This window comes from Oncorhynchus mykiss, chromosome 2 (assembly GCF_057628025.1).
Source record: "Oncorhynchus mykiss isolate SJ-2025 chromosome 2, ASM5762802v1, whole genome shotgun sequence".
Classification (NCBI taxonomy): domain Eukaryota; kingdom Metazoa; phylum Chordata; class Actinopteri; order Salmoniformes; family Salmonidae; genus Oncorhynchus; species Oncorhynchus mykiss.
The window spans coordinates 32951351-32965518 of NC_143023.1; the positions used below are offsets into that span (position 1 = coordinate 32951351).

Genomic DNA, 14168 nt, shown 5'->3' on the forward strand with positions numbered 1-14168 from the left:
GTCGCCAGACCCACAGGCTCCAGGTCATCTATAAGTCTTTGCTAGGTAAAGCTCTGCCTTATCTCAGCTCACTGGTCACAATAACAACACCCACCCGTAGCAGGTATATTTCACTGGTCACCCCCAAAGCCAATTCCTCCTTCGGCTGCCTTTCCTTCCAGTTCTCTGCTGACAATGACTGGAACGAATTACAAAAATCGCTGAAGTTGGAGACTTATATCTCCCTCACTAACTTTAAACATCAGCTTTCTGAGCAGCTAACTGATCGCTGCAGCTGTACACAGCCCATCTGTAAATAGCCCATCCAATTTACCTATCTCATCCCCATATTGTTTTTATTTACTTTTTTCTCTTTTGCACACCAGTATTTTCTACTTGCACATCATCATCTGCTCATCTATCACCCCAGTGTTCATTTGCTAAATTGTAATTACTTCGCTACTATGGCCTATTTATTGCCTTACCTCCTCACGCCAGTTGCGCACACTTTATATAGACTTTTTTTATTTATTCTATTGTGTTATTGACTGTACGTTTGTTTATTCCATGTGTAACTCTGTGTTGTTGTTTGTGTCGCACTGCTTTGCTTTATCTTGGCCAGGTCACAGTTGTAAATGCGAACTTGTTCTCAACTGGCCTACCTGGTTAAACAAATGTGAAATTAAATGAAATTAAAAAATAAACTCTGTACTGGTAACCCGTGTTACCAAGTTATCATTACTCATGGTGTATTTATTCTTTGTGTTATTATTTTTCTATTTTTGTCTCTACATTGTTGGGATGGGCCGAAAGTAAGAATTTCACTGTTAGTCTACACCTGTTGTTTACAAAGCATGTGACAAAGGGCCCGAGAGTTAGGATTTCACTGTTAGTCTACATCTGTTGTTTACGAAGCATGACAAATAAAATGTGATGGAAAAAATAGTTGATGATTTGATTGGTAAAGACCTGTGACCTTATTATGAAGCTGATGCATTATTACATTAACTGATATGAAATCAGAAGATGATCCCGCCCCCATCATGGATGCAAATGCTCAATGTATTAGGCTACTTGCAGAATGAAAGATCCCCCTCTTCTCTCTTTGTTTCTGTTTCTCTTTTACACATACACATAGGCCTACACACGCCGTTGCCTCATAGTTATATCCATTTACCTGATTGTTCAGAATAATTACTTTGTTTAAAGTCATAGCTATGAATATCCCTAGTACAGTAGCCTATGGGCTCTGTCTGGAGTACAATTCGAATTTTTATTAACATTCTTGTTCGAGACTTTCTTTGTCAATCGCTAGGGGACTCTAGTGCAGGCCTGCTATAGTGTTTGAGTTTTGAAGGGTGTGTGACTGTGATTACTCGTCCGCGCCACTGTGTGCCGCTCAGGATGTTGCAGCAGCAGCCTCTCACTGGCAACGGGCCCTCTAACGGCCGGGGCCTTGGCCTGAGCTCTCACCCCGGTATGCACCCTCTAAACTCGGTTCATCCATCTTCCCACCACCGCTCCGACGGAGACACGGGCCACGAAGGCGCAGAAAATGGACATGAAAGCCGCAGAGACATTGGCGACATATTGCAGCAAATCATGACCATCACCGACCAAAGTTTGGACGAAGCACAAGCAAAGTTAGTCACAATTGTTTATAACTTATTCAGATTTAGTCACACATTTCTGCAAATTTGCTCAATGGCCAAGAGTTAGCTAAAGTTTTCAGAAGTTTTCAATTTTTTTCTACTTTGAAGTTTTTTAATAAGCTAGCTAGGTAGCCAACGTTGCTAGCTAGCTAATTGGCTTTATGTCATGATATGTTGTTTATTAAATAGTTATTACTTATTCCTCTGGGCTATTTACACGCCTGTTGTTGTTGTGATTTTTTTTGTGGCTAACTCGATGAAGAGGGTGAATTCTTGCTAAGCTAAAACTGGCCAGTTATCTAGCTATGCTCTTGCTTTATTGTTAGCTTGCTAATGTGTTACTACTAACGCGTTAGCCAGTTAGATTTACATGTATATGAATTGCAAGATATTATAAACGGATTGTGGCCATAATCTTGGCATTATCCATTTCATGCTACATTTGTTCTACGAATAAAATGTTAACATATTAGCTACATATTGCAGCTTGCTGCTAGCTAGCCATAGCATTACGTAGCCAACGTTAGCATAGCAGGCTACAGTGAACTCCAGTCAAAAGGTCACGAACAACAGAGCCGATGTTTGTTGTTGTGAATGACATCTAGTTAACGTTAGCTAGCTAAATAAAGCGTGTGAAAGCAGGGAGCTAGCTAACAAACAAATAGCTAGCTAACTAACAAATATTTTGTTCGTGCTAATGGCTCGTTGCTAAATAGCTGACTAGATATACAGCTACAGTAGCTAACGTTAGTTAGCTAGCTAATAATAACAATAATATTTTTTTCCAATCGTCAGAAAACACGCATTGAATTGCCATCGAATGAAACCAGCTTTGTTCAGCGTCTTATGTGAGATCAAAGAGAAAACAGGTAAGTTAATTTTCACTAATTGAAACCCTTTGTTTGATTTTAAACTTGTTGCTAATTCGTTTAAAAGTTTCTGGCCATCTGTGATGAAACAGAAGAAGATGTTGGCTCCATCACAATAATAATGAGTTGCGCATAATCCATGCAGTTAGATGACAGTTAGAAAATTATTTAGCTATTTTACATTTTCAACAAAGATGTATTGTGTATGATGACTTTTCAACAAGATGACCCTTCCTTTATTTGTTTAATCCACAAAGTGCTTCTCCAAGTCTGTACCTCAGAGGGATAATATTTTAATATACACTGAACAAAAATGTAAACGCAACATGTAAAGTGTCCCATGTTTCATGAGCTGAAATAAAATATCCCAGAAATTTTCCATATGAATTTTTGTGCACAAATTTGTTTACATCCCTGTTAGTGAGCATTTCTCCTTTGCCAAGATAATCAATCCACCTGACAGGTGTGGCATATCAGGAAGCTGATTAAACTGCATGATCATTACACAGGTGCACCATGTGCGGAGGACAGTAAAAGGCCACTCTAAAATGTGCAGTTATGTCACAGATAACTTTAGGTAGTGTGCAATTGGTATGCAGACTGCAGGAATGTCCACCAGAGCTGTTGCCAGAGAAAGTACTGTTAATTTCTCTACCATAAGCTGCCTCTAACGTTGTTTTAGAGAATTTGGCGGTACATCCAACCAGCCTCACAAAGCAGACAATGTGTAACAACGCCAGCCCATGACCTCCACATCCGGCTTCTTCACCTGCGGGATCGTCTGAGAACAGCCATCCGGACTGATGATGAAACTGTGGGAATGTACAACAGAATAATTTCTTTACCTGACTTCAGTTCGGCGGCGTAATCGACTTCAGTGGGCAAATGCTCACCTTCATTGGATTTGGCACGCAGGAGAAGTGTGCTCTTCACGGATGAATCCCAGTTTTCACTGTACCGGGCAGATGGCAGACAGTGTGTATGGTGTCATGTGGGCGAGTGGTTTGCTGTTGTGCGTTGTGAACAGAGCACCCTATGGTGGCGGTGTGATTATGGTATGGGCAGGCATAAGCTACGAACAACGAACACAATTATATATGGAAATTTGAATGCACAGAGATACCATGGCGAGATCCTGAGGTCCATTGTCGTGCCATTCATATGCCGCCATCATCTCATGTTTCGCGTGATAATGTAAGGCCCCATGTCACAAGGATCCTTATATGAACTGTAACTCAGTAACATATTTGAAATTGTTGCATGCTGCATTTATATTTTTGTTCAGTGTAATAGGAGACATTGCAACTTAGTTTACCATGAATCAGATTGACAGACCTCTCTTGTTGCAGGCCTATCAATGCGAAATGCACAGGAGGAAGAATCACAGGACCCACAGCTGGTGCGATTGGATAACATGCTGCTGGCGGAGGGTGTGGCTGGGCCGGAGAAAGGTGGCGGGGCGGCAGCGGCGGTGTCCGCAGCCACCAGCTCTGGAGGCATGTCTCCAGACAGCTCACTGGAACACTCAGACTACAAAAGCAAGTTGAGCCAGATTCGCAACATCTATCACACTGAGATGGAGAAATATGACCAGGTACTTTTCTAGTTGTTGTTTTTTTTCAAGCAGTGGGGCAGTCCCAATCCTTTTGTATTGTTTTTTTTGCTTTATTGAAGAAAGATGGGGAAGATAGAGGGAGGGTGAGTCAAAGAGCAGTGGGCCGGATTCAAACTCATATCGACTCTGACATACACTGTACATGTGTGCTGGGGTCAGTGGCTGTACTTGATTTGAGGTGGAGGGACTTGACACTTTGCACACACTGAAAATTACACCCTTTAGCGAAGTAAACTAAAATGAGGTGATGTTATAATTTAGGTGAGATAATTGAACATGAACATAAATGACCGACGTCAACAGTGTCGGCCCGCTGTTGACTTCCATCCTTTGAGCTCAACTGACTGTCATATCTGTCTCCAATCCCCCCTCTCGCTCTCTCTCTCCGTGTCTCCTGTAGGCCTGTAGTGAGTTCACTACCCACGTGATGAACCTGCTGAGGGAGCAGTCACGTACGCGGCCGGTGTCACCGAGGGAGATTGAGCGCATGGTGGCTATCATCCACCGCAAGTTCAGCTCCATCCAGACACAACTCAAGCAGAGCACCTGCGAGGCCGTCATGATCCTGAGGTCCCGCTTCCTCGACGCCAGGTCAGCGTGTAACACTGTTATTGGGGTGACATAACACCTGTCAAAACTTGCCATGACAGTGAATGACAATTCATATACAGGTAGTATTTTTAATGAAGAATAAAACATTCCATAAATGAACAGTGGTTCATGGTCATACCAGTCATATTTCAAATCAAATTTATTTGTCACATACACATGGTTAGCAGATGTTAATGCGAGTGTAGCGAAATGCTTGTGCTTCTAGTTCCGACAATGCAGTAATAACCAACGAGTATTCTAACTAACAATTCCAAAACTACTACCTTATACACACAAGTGTAAAGGGATAAAGAATATGTACATAAAGATATATGAATGAGTGATGGTACAGAGCGGCATAGGCAAGATGCAGTAGATGGTATCGAGTACAGTATATACATATGAGATGAGTATGTAAACAAAGTGGCATAGTTTAAAGTGGCTAGTGATACATGTATTACATAAAGATGCAGTAGATGATATAGAGTACAGTATATACGTATACATATGAGATGAATAATGTAGGGTATGTAAACATTATATTAAGTAGCATTGTTTAAAGTGGCTAGTGATATATTTTACATCAATTCCCATTATTATTTACAGAGCATAATCATGTTATTACAGTGCAGGTTGTGAATGACTATTGTGTGTCAATATCAGTTGTTACTGTAGTTGTGAAACGTATACTTCTGCCTGGGTTGCATGACTACTCTCAACACACTCACCTTTGTGTTGTCAGGCGTAAGAGACGAAACTTCAGCAAGCAGGCGACGGAAGTCCTGAATGAGTATTTCTACTCCCATCTCGCCAACCCTTACCCCAGTGAAGAGGCCAAAGAAGAACTAGCCAAACAGTGTAGCATCACTGTCTCTCAGGTAACCTTGTGTCATATATTTACTATTAGCTCACCCGTTGATACGCCCATATACAGTTGACTCCATTGACCAGCCTCTTACTGGCTTGTTAACTGAACAGGTGTGCAACTGGTTTGGAAACAAGAGAATCCGCTACAAGAAGAACATTGGGAAGTTCCAAGAGGAGGCCAACATCTATGCCATGAAGACGGCCATCGTGGCGACACAGAGCGAGGACTCTCCACACACGCCCAACTCAACAGGTAAGAGCTGAGGAAAGGAAGCCAGGCCTAGTGATACAAACTGTTTTGAGTTTATGGTTCATTTGGTAGTAGAAATGGATGGGTTGTTAGTGTTTTTCTGTTACGGAGCATCAAGAGGAATATATATATATTCTGTTGAGTCTGTCACTGAACTTAAAGGGTACACCATATTTAAAGGGATGGCTTAAAATAAATGTGCTGAAACCCCTATTGAATGAAACATCTGTTGACCAGCAAGTGGGAGGGTTTTCAGCGGTTGAATTACATTTAATCAGCACACGCAAGGGAACCATGTCTGCAAAGCCCGTTACGCAACTGAATAAGATACGTCTGAATTACAACTACTGAGAAGTGCATTGGAAAGGCCTGCTTGAGAAAGGTGTCATTTTCTAAGTTGTAATTGGGCCTTTTGTTCTGTCTTGCCAACTCCTTGCCCAACAATATAATTTGGTTTTACAGCGCAATCAGATCTGGGACGAGGCTGATGTTGTAGGCCTAATAGCCTTTATTAAAGACATCTCCCCTTTTGTTCCTCCACAGGATCAGATCTGGGACCAGGTTGATGTTGTAGGCCTAATAGCCCTTATTAAAGACGTCTCCCCTTTTGTTCCTCCACAGGATCAGATCTGGGACCAGGTTGATGTTGTAGGCCTAATAGCCCTTATTAAAGACGTCTCCCCTTTTGTTCCTCCACAGGATCAGATCTGGGACCAGGTTGATGTTGTAGGCCTAATAGCCCTTATTAAAGACGACTCCCCTTTTGTTCCTCCACAGGATCAGATCTGGGACCAGGTTGATGTTGTAGGCCTAATAGCCCTTATTAAAGACGTCTCCCCTTTTGTTCCTCCACAGGATCAGATCTGGGACCAGGCTGATGTTGTAGGCCTAATAGCCCTTATTAAATGCGTCTCCCCTTTTGTTCCTCCACAGGATCAGATCTGGGACCAGGTTGATGTTGTAGGCCTAATAGCCCTTATTAAAGACGTCTCCCCTTTTGTTCCTCCACAGGATCAGATCTGGGACCAGGTTGATGTTGTAGGCCTAATAGCCCTTATTAAAGACGTCTCCCCTTTTGTTCCTCCACAGGATCGGGGGGCTTCTCACTCACTGGACCAGACCTTTTCCTGGGTGTTCCACCAATGAATGGAGAGCAGCCTGTCTACATGGGAGCACAAGTATGGAACTTCACTGTCATTCACATCATGTTACATATCATCTTTATTTTAGCTCGTAACTAATTGAGAGCACATTCTCATTCACAACAACAACCTTGTGGAGGAGTTGTATTGGAGTGGAGAGGGGTTAATGTAGGTTAATGCCACTACAAGTCACCACATGTATTTTTCTCTTTGGCAGACTAATGGGAACTGGCAAGGGCAAAACACACCCCCCTCTGCCACTTCCCCAGGAAACGACCACTCAGAGGAGTCTGACTGATGGCCCCGTCCACTTTGTGTCGATGACATAGATGGAAAGAAAACGGAAAAAGACTGAAAGAATGATATCACTCTTACTTGGCTGCAGTTTTTGTATGTATTTTCTGTTTCTTACTGTCCAATTATATTATGTCCATGTTCATTATGTGTGTGTGTGTGTGTGTGTGTGTGTGTGTGTGTGTGTGTGTGTGTGTGTGTGTGTGTGTGTGTGTGTGTGTGTGTGTGTGATGTTTTGTATTGGGATCATGGGTTTTGTTTTCCACTACTTTATATGTTACTGTGGTATGTGGGCAGGGAGGCTTGGGAAATTGCATTACCATTGTTTTATTAGGCTATATTATTAATGCTGTTACAAATATTTTAGGATTTTAGTTTAAAGGTCAGATATAGTTGCATTTAGAGGATGTGGGGGCAATAGAGAAAATCCAAAGATTTTGTGTGTTTGTTTTCTCTTTTCTACTGGGCTTGTTTGTCTGTGTGTGTCTATATCATGAATGAAGTATGTGTGCTGGTTATGTTAACAGTTTGAATGAGTATATCAACAGTGCTGTCATTCTGTACAGTGAGTGAAAAACACCTGTATTCTCTCTACCTCTTTTACAATAAAGACTCTGTATTCACAGTCAGTTGGTTTGTCTTGATTGGTTGATATTAGCATAAGAGAGACAGGTCACCTCCTAATATGGCAGAAGAAGAAAAAATTGCACATTAATCGTTTATTGATTTGGATATTTAGAGTAATTGAAGTTACTCATTTATTGACTGAGTTTATATCCCTTCTGTCAATCTACTGTTATTTAGGAGCAAGGGACCTTTTACAGAAAATGTAAACAGCACATGATTGACATGATGGTATTTGGGGTAATTTCAGCATGATATCTCACAGCAGAGCCCCCTTACAAAGCTGTTTGGTTAGAGTCAGGCATGTGGTTATTTAGCTTCTCACTTCGGGCTTTCTGTTCTGCCTTTTTAAAACTTGCTGCCTCAATCTCTGGCGCTGCCCTCCTGGGGTTGTCGCTACTATCGACTATTGATCTGCGATCTGATTGGGTGGGAGCATCTGTAGGAGGGACTACGATCACTCTTTCTATGGGCTCAGTGGCTATTTTCTCTGATAAGGCAACATAAGTCGGTTCGGGCTGCTGTGAACTGGAGCGACGCTGCAGTGCATTCTGGGTACAGGAGAAGGACCGCTGTCGAGGAGCAGGCTGGGGTAACAGGAAGTGCGGTGTCGCTGCTCTCGGGACTTCCTGGGGCCTTTCACGATCTTCGTCCTCTGAGGTAACCTCCTGTAGAGTGCTGATTGGTCTTGGTGGACGCCCCATGATTCTTGGGGTAACCAATGCGGTTGCTGATTGGTTGAGCTGTGGCCGCCAGTTCTGAGGGGAAGGGCACTGCACTCTGCCCATTGATAAATCACTGTCAAAAGAAGAGGAAGATCATACGAGTAGGCAGTGATGAATTTGCCTTATCAAGATGAGTAAATTGCACAAATGTTATTGTGAGTAGATGTGCCAAATGCCACAAGACTTTACCTTGGTGGAGGCGAAGACATATCCCGATGCCCTATGACACCAGAGAAGGAGGCACTTCTCCCAGGGAGCCCAGCGGAATTCACCCATTGGCTATACAGAAAGGCATGCTCATCCCACAGCATATCATTGGCTTGCTCCATAGGAATAGGCCCTCTCTGAACCCTGTGAGCTAATAGGAGCTCCAGGACTTGATGATGCATGCCCTCTCGGGCAACATCCAGTGCCCGGCGTCCTCTGCGATCAGACAGATCCTGATTTGCCCCGTTCAGGAGCAGGAACCGGGCGGTGTCGTAGCAACCGTGAAGGGCGGAGAGGAACAGAGCAGTCTCACCCTATCAGATAATGGGAGTGGTATATATCAGAATGGGAGTGTCGAAGCAATAATATTGGAGTACCCTAAAGTTTAAGCATTCTACGCAGATTTATCTGAACATAGTTTCTTCGAAGTTCCTCTTCCTAAATCTTCATACAAGTATGTGAAGAATCATTAAAGCAGAGGCTTCTGCTGGCCTTGGTACCTTGTTGTCCTGTAGGTCCACCGCAGCACCGTAGCGAGTGAGGGTTCTTGTCAAGGAGAGGTGGTTAACTGAGCATGCCCAGTGGAGGGCTGATCTCCCTGGGAGAGAGAGTGCATTTCAAGTGGAGGAAGGTAAGGGAAGGAAGGTGGGAGTTCAGTACAGAAAGAGAGGGAGTAAGTCAGCCAGTGAACAAACATTATACAACAGAGTCAAGCCCAAATGGTGAAAGATGGGGAAGAGGGAGATTTTGAAAGGGAGGAAATGAAAATGAAAATTATGGTGAGGGACTAGGGAATCAGCCCGAGAGGGAGAGAGCGAGAGATAGTGTGTGTGTGTGTGTGTGAGAGAGAGAGAGAGAGAGAGAGAGAGAGAAGGGCAATGAAGGTTAATATGGTACATCCACACTGCCTGGGCACTAGGGCACATTAACTTCTGTATCAGTTTGAGAGGGGGGCAGCAGGGGTGCTGTAGAGAGGAATGGAAGGGAAGAGTGGGAAGCCATGGAGGTTTTACCAGAACAGAAGAGAAGAGAAGGGGCACATGGGGAGGACCAGAGAGAGATGAGGTCAGTTACACTGGTTACTCAAACCCTCAAAGTAATACAATATAGTAATATGTATGTGAGGCAGTGTGTTTATAAGGTCGTTATTACACCCACGGAAGCTACATAACATTTATGGACATTTGTTCCATGCAATATTGATTTTTAAAATACATTTGCAGAATAATCATCCCATGACACTCTACAGGGAAGTTCAGTTAACTTTTTTTACCGTCTAGCCTAAATTTTGGTTCATAATGTAATTGGGAAATTGGGAGAGTAAAGTGATACCAGTGTGGTCTGTGTTGTTGACCGGCACCCCAGCTCGTAGCAGCTCCAGAACCACACGGTCAAGCCCACTCCGGACCGCACGAATCAGGACCACTGACCCATCTGGACCACACCATTGAACCGAAGCAGACTGTCATAATAACGTTTGGTACAGTCAAAATGGAATACTGTAAATAACAACCAGCGTAATCTACAATTGAAATAAACATATTGACATTTATGTAGAATATGTATGGAACTCACTTGATTAGGTGTTCTGTGATGTGTCGACGGGACAGCATTTCTCTCCCATCCTCTTGGGGGGGCTAAAAGTGGAGCTGAAAGTCAATTTAGTTACTTGTGTAGTTACGTTGTGCAAACCGTAAATTATTCTGTGACAAATTAATGTAAAGGAACAATGAGTCATTTTACAAGCATATTAATACAGTATGTTAACCATGATCAGGAGGTGACGTTACGTTGTATGGGTGATTGTGGGTGGCTCGGGGGGCTGCGGTAGTGCTTCTGCTCTTGCGTTCGGTGGTCACAGATGGACCTGTTGATGTCCTCCATAGAACTCTGGGTAAAGTCAGTGTCACTTCCAATATCCAGGTCCTTTTTCAGGGGCCTGAAATCATACGTTTATGCTCTGAATAGCAGTACTTTGTGCATACTTAGTGATATGACTACAGTATCACTAGTATTGTGTAAATTAGATATAGTCCAACACAACCGTTTTATCTAACAGACAGAGTAAAACTGAAAGCCATACAACCCATTACAATGAAGCAAACTGTTATCTGATCACAGCGCTGTTGATTTACTAGACTGAACATCCTCTAACTTCTCCCATAATCATTCATCTTCACTCACCGCAGTCGAAGGGCATCCTCCCCCAGTGGCTCTCTGCGTCTTTTCTTCTCAGCCTCCCTCGCTTTCTTCTTCTTTATCCCATTCCTGCCTTTCTCTCTCCCTGTCCTGCCCCTCTGCTCTCGGTGGGGTGTGTGCTGTGCCCATGCCTTGGCCACATTGGCTCCGCTGTCATTCTCAGTGACAGTGGATCTGTGCCTAACCCTCTCTCCTCCTCCCTCCCTCTCCGCTCGTCGTCGTCTCACCCTTCTGATCACCAAGACAACCATCAAGACCAAAGCCAGTACCAGGCCCGTTGCCACGCCGATCACAGCCCATATCCATGGAGGTGTTGCTCCTGTGTGGAGATGGGGGGCAGAGATATTAGGTGGTACTCACACACACACACACGCGCACACACACACACACACACACACACACACACACACACACACACACACACACACACACACACAAACACAAACTATGTAATAGGATACATACCATCATTAGTGTCCTCCTTTTCCTCAACTGGGTCCTCCTCTCTCCCTCCTATTTCCTCCCCAACCCCTCTTACACTAATAATGGCCTTTAATTCTGGGTGAGAGGGGACCAACACACGAGTCGATGACGTAGCAGCCCGCAGGAAGTTAGCTGCTTCGATGGCGTACGGGAAACAGGTAGAAGGAAGACGGGAGCACGGCCTGTTATCCACTTGCAGGAATAGGAGTGAACTGTTTCAGAGAGATGGGGAGTGAGAACATTGATGAGTTAACAAAAGAGACTAGGTTAAAGTTAATAAAAATAGGGGAAGCAAAATCACAATCTCTTCATAGTTACCCGTTTGAGTCATCAGAAGAAGCTTGAGCCAGCAGGTTTTCGAGCTGCTGGGGATTAAAGGTGAAGAGGTCCTTGCTGGGGTCAAGGGGCATCGTGCCGCGCAGTTTGAGGGGCGTCTGCAGGAGGGTGCTGAGGGCCCAGAGAAGGGAACTGTTGGAAAATGTGCCGTGTTGCAGGGGGACGTGGGTGTGCAGGAGCAGGGTACCCTTAGCCCACAGAGGGCTGTGGTGCCTGTGACAGTCACTCCCATCCCAGCCACAGGCGGCACTTTCACAGCCCTGGTCACAGTAAGAGTTGGAATAGTGGTCTCGGCAGTAGTGGATGTGACCTGAACTGAGAGAGGGGATAGTTAGAAGGATGAAGAGAAAGCGTGAACCCCAGCTGAAACATCTGGATGTATACAAAAAGGAAAGTGAAAGAGCAGGGTGCGTTTCATTCCAGGAAAATGCTCTCCCCTCTGCTCTTATTCACTCCCCTCACCATGAATATGAGACTACTGGGTAAGAGTAAGTCACCATATTGCTTTCACATATCCAGTCCTGTCAGATCCATGAAGGAGAGTGAACAAATGGAAGAGGGGATGGAACATCTTCCTGGAATGAAATGCAGCTCAGATCTCCCTGCTGCTACAGTGTCTTACTTGCAGCGTCCTTTGTCCCTCAGACAGTCGAACCCGTCTCTCAGACACTCGGGCTCGGTGCACTCTTTATCACATGACCCATCTCTAAACTTGGCCTCACACTGTCTGGACGGACACTGGGCCCAGGGGTCACCACCAGGAGACGCTGCTGCTACTTGGTGAGGAATCACACACACACACACACACACACGCACACGCACACGCACACACACAAACACACACACACACACACACACACACACACACACACACACACACACACACACACACACAAACACAGACACAAAGGTTGGATTTCCACTTAATACTAATATACTAACTTAAACTGAATCACTTTGGATAAAAGCATCTATTAATTACAATACTGTATTACTGTATCAAGCAAGAACCTGTGCTTTGACCTACATTTTCAAGCTGTGTATTGTATAGGCCTAGGTGTATCTATCACCACCAAGCATTCATTGTTAACAATGCTTGGTACCGTGCCAGCCAGGCAGGCTATGAAAGGTGTGTCCTTGGCATGAACCATGAAACGGGAAATAGGAGGCCTGACACAAACAGGAAGTTTCCAGGAGAGGCGAATAGCAACAGGAAATGGAGTGGGCTGGGACTGGATGAAGGTCGGAGGTCGTCACCCTGGCGATGAGGAATGGAATGGGACAATGGAGAGGCTTGGCAGGTGTGTGAGGGACAATAAAAGTATAGCACAGGAGAGTTGGGATTGGACATGGTGTACTGTATAGCAGTGAACATTCAAGGAAATACAGTACAATCTTTGACTCTTATGCAAGCAAAGCACTTTTTGGTCAGTCATATCTTTAAATCAGTGACACATTCACGCAGCATCTTATAAAGTGATGATGAAAGGATGTGAGAGCAGTATATGTCAAGTACGTCACAGTATTTTCTCCTAATGATATATCCTCAGAAATCTATAAAACATAGAAGTGAGAACATCAATGTAAAAAAAAAGTATGTTTTGTTCCTGGGTTTCAAAATAAAGAAAGTCGCACACTCCATGTATAAACTCCCATCAATTTAATGGGTATTTATCAACGTTTCGGCATCACTGTGCATTCCTCAGGGTTGCTAGGAAGTACCATGTAGGACTTCCTCTCTTTAGTCAATTACCTAGTAGAGACTCTACCTCACTCTCACAGGTATCGAACATCATATCAACAAGATAATAGCTGGAAGATGGACTCACCTTGACAGCACCTGCTCAAACCCAACAGAACAGCTATCCACAGCACCAGCATCATTAAGGCAGGCAGGTCCCAGAGAGGATGGAGATGGCAGTAGCCTACTCTCTCTCACTATCCTCCCAGCTGTACCAGTGCGGTTACTAGGTCCAATGCCTTGGTCCAGCTATGGCAGGTCCGGCAGGACTGTACTCCGCTACAGTGTTGTGGGGTATCTCTCTGGGTCTCTTCTGGAGAACTTACTGTCTGACTGCGCTCCTGACCATGTTCGCAATGGGACCATGTGAACAGTTTATATCTAAAGTGGTACACCCAACTTCCAGTGCTGCTACCACCCACCTCTCTCTCTCTAATTATTTTTCAGAAGCACTGCGGATATGTGGACAACTTCCTGACACTGTGTGGAAAACAATAGGAGCGGTGTGTGTGTGTGTGTGTGTGTGTGTGTGTGTGTGTGTGTGTGTGTGTGAGTGAGTCTGCAGTCTGTTTTTCTACTGTTTATAATGCCTCA

The 14168-nt window shown here is 44.2% G+C and overlaps 2 protein-coding genes across 14 annotated transcripts; one reads left to right on the forward strand and one right to left on the reverse strand.

Moving 5' to 3' along the window:
• The first annotated feature begins 1022 nt into the window (after window positions 1-1022).
• Window positions 1023-7884, forward strand: LOC110487856 (pre-B-cell leukemia transcription factor 1). The gene is made up of 8 exons (XM_090197624.1): window positions 1023-1622; window positions 2427-2500; window positions 3850-4094; window positions 4516-4706; window positions 5449-5584; window positions 5685-5826; window positions 6913-7001; window positions 7183-7884. Exons 1-8 carry the CDS (start codon window positions 1384-1386, stop codon window positions 7261-7263), a joined length of 1197 nt encoding a protein of 398 aa, XP_090053750.1. The 5' UTR covers window positions 1023-1383; the 3' UTR covers window positions 7264-7884.
• Window positions 7885-7977: 93 nt separating this feature from the next.
• LOC110487833 (uncharacterized) lies at window positions 7978-14134 on the reverse strand. Of its 13 annotated transcripts, none has more exons than XR_016486117.1 (11): window positions 13663-14038; window positions 12456-12609; window positions 11816-12148; window positions 11480-11709; window positions 11000-11333; window positions 10606-10754; window positions 10391-10452; window positions 10148-10249; window positions 9316-9780; window positions 8798-9129; window positions 7978-8681 (listed from the first exon to the last, which is right to left on the reverse strand). XR_016486117.1 is itself a non-coding variant. In XM_090197583.1 (11 exons), the coding sequence occupies exons 1-11, from the start codon at window positions 13715-13717 to the stop codon at window positions 8159-8161; spliced, it is 2397 nt and encodes a 798-aa protein (XP_090053709.1). In that variant the 5' UTR covers window positions 13718-14134; the 3' UTR covers window positions 7978-8158. The 13 variants fall into 13 exon arrangements, 4 of the variants coding, with proteins under 4 accessions (XP_090053709.1, XP_021415439.3, XP_021415426.3 ...); XR_016486107.1 differs by having other exon boundaries at window positions 10148-10277; XR_016486114.1 differs by having other exon boundaries at window positions 9316-9413; window positions 10391-10464.
• Window positions 14135-14168: the final 34 nt, after the last annotated feature.

What these genes read in the sequence shown, in the direction of transcription:
- LOC110487856 (XM_090197624.1), top strand. Translation starts at nt 1,384, where the DNA reads ATGTTGCAGCAGCAGCCTCTCACTGGCAACGGGCCCTCTAACGGCCGG. An exon ending in TGAGATCAAAGAGAAAACAG is followed by an intron (nt 2,501 to 3,849) that starts GTAAGTTAATTT and finishes CTCTTGTTGCAG; the next exon opens with GCCTATCAATGCGAAATGCA. An exon ending in TCCCGCTTCCTCGACGCCAG is followed by an intron (nt 4,707 to 5,448) that starts GTCAGCGTGTAA and finishes TTGTGTTGTCAG; the next exon opens with GCGTAAGAGACGAAACTTCA.
- LOC110487833 (XM_021559751.3), bottom strand. Translation starts at nt 13,717, where the DNA reads ATGATGCTGGTGCTGTGGATAGCTGTTCTGTTGGGTTTGAGCAGGTGC. An exon ending in GAGGATGCCCTTCGACTGCG is followed by an intron (nt 10,755 to 10,999) that starts GTGAGTGAAGAT and finishes GTATGATTTCAG; the next exon opens with GCCCCTGAAAAAGGACCTGG. An exon ending in TGGACCTACAGGACAACAAG is followed by an intron (nt 9,130 to 9,315) that starts GTACCAAGGCCA and finishes ATTATCTGATAG; the next exon opens with GGTGAGACTGCTCTGTTCCT.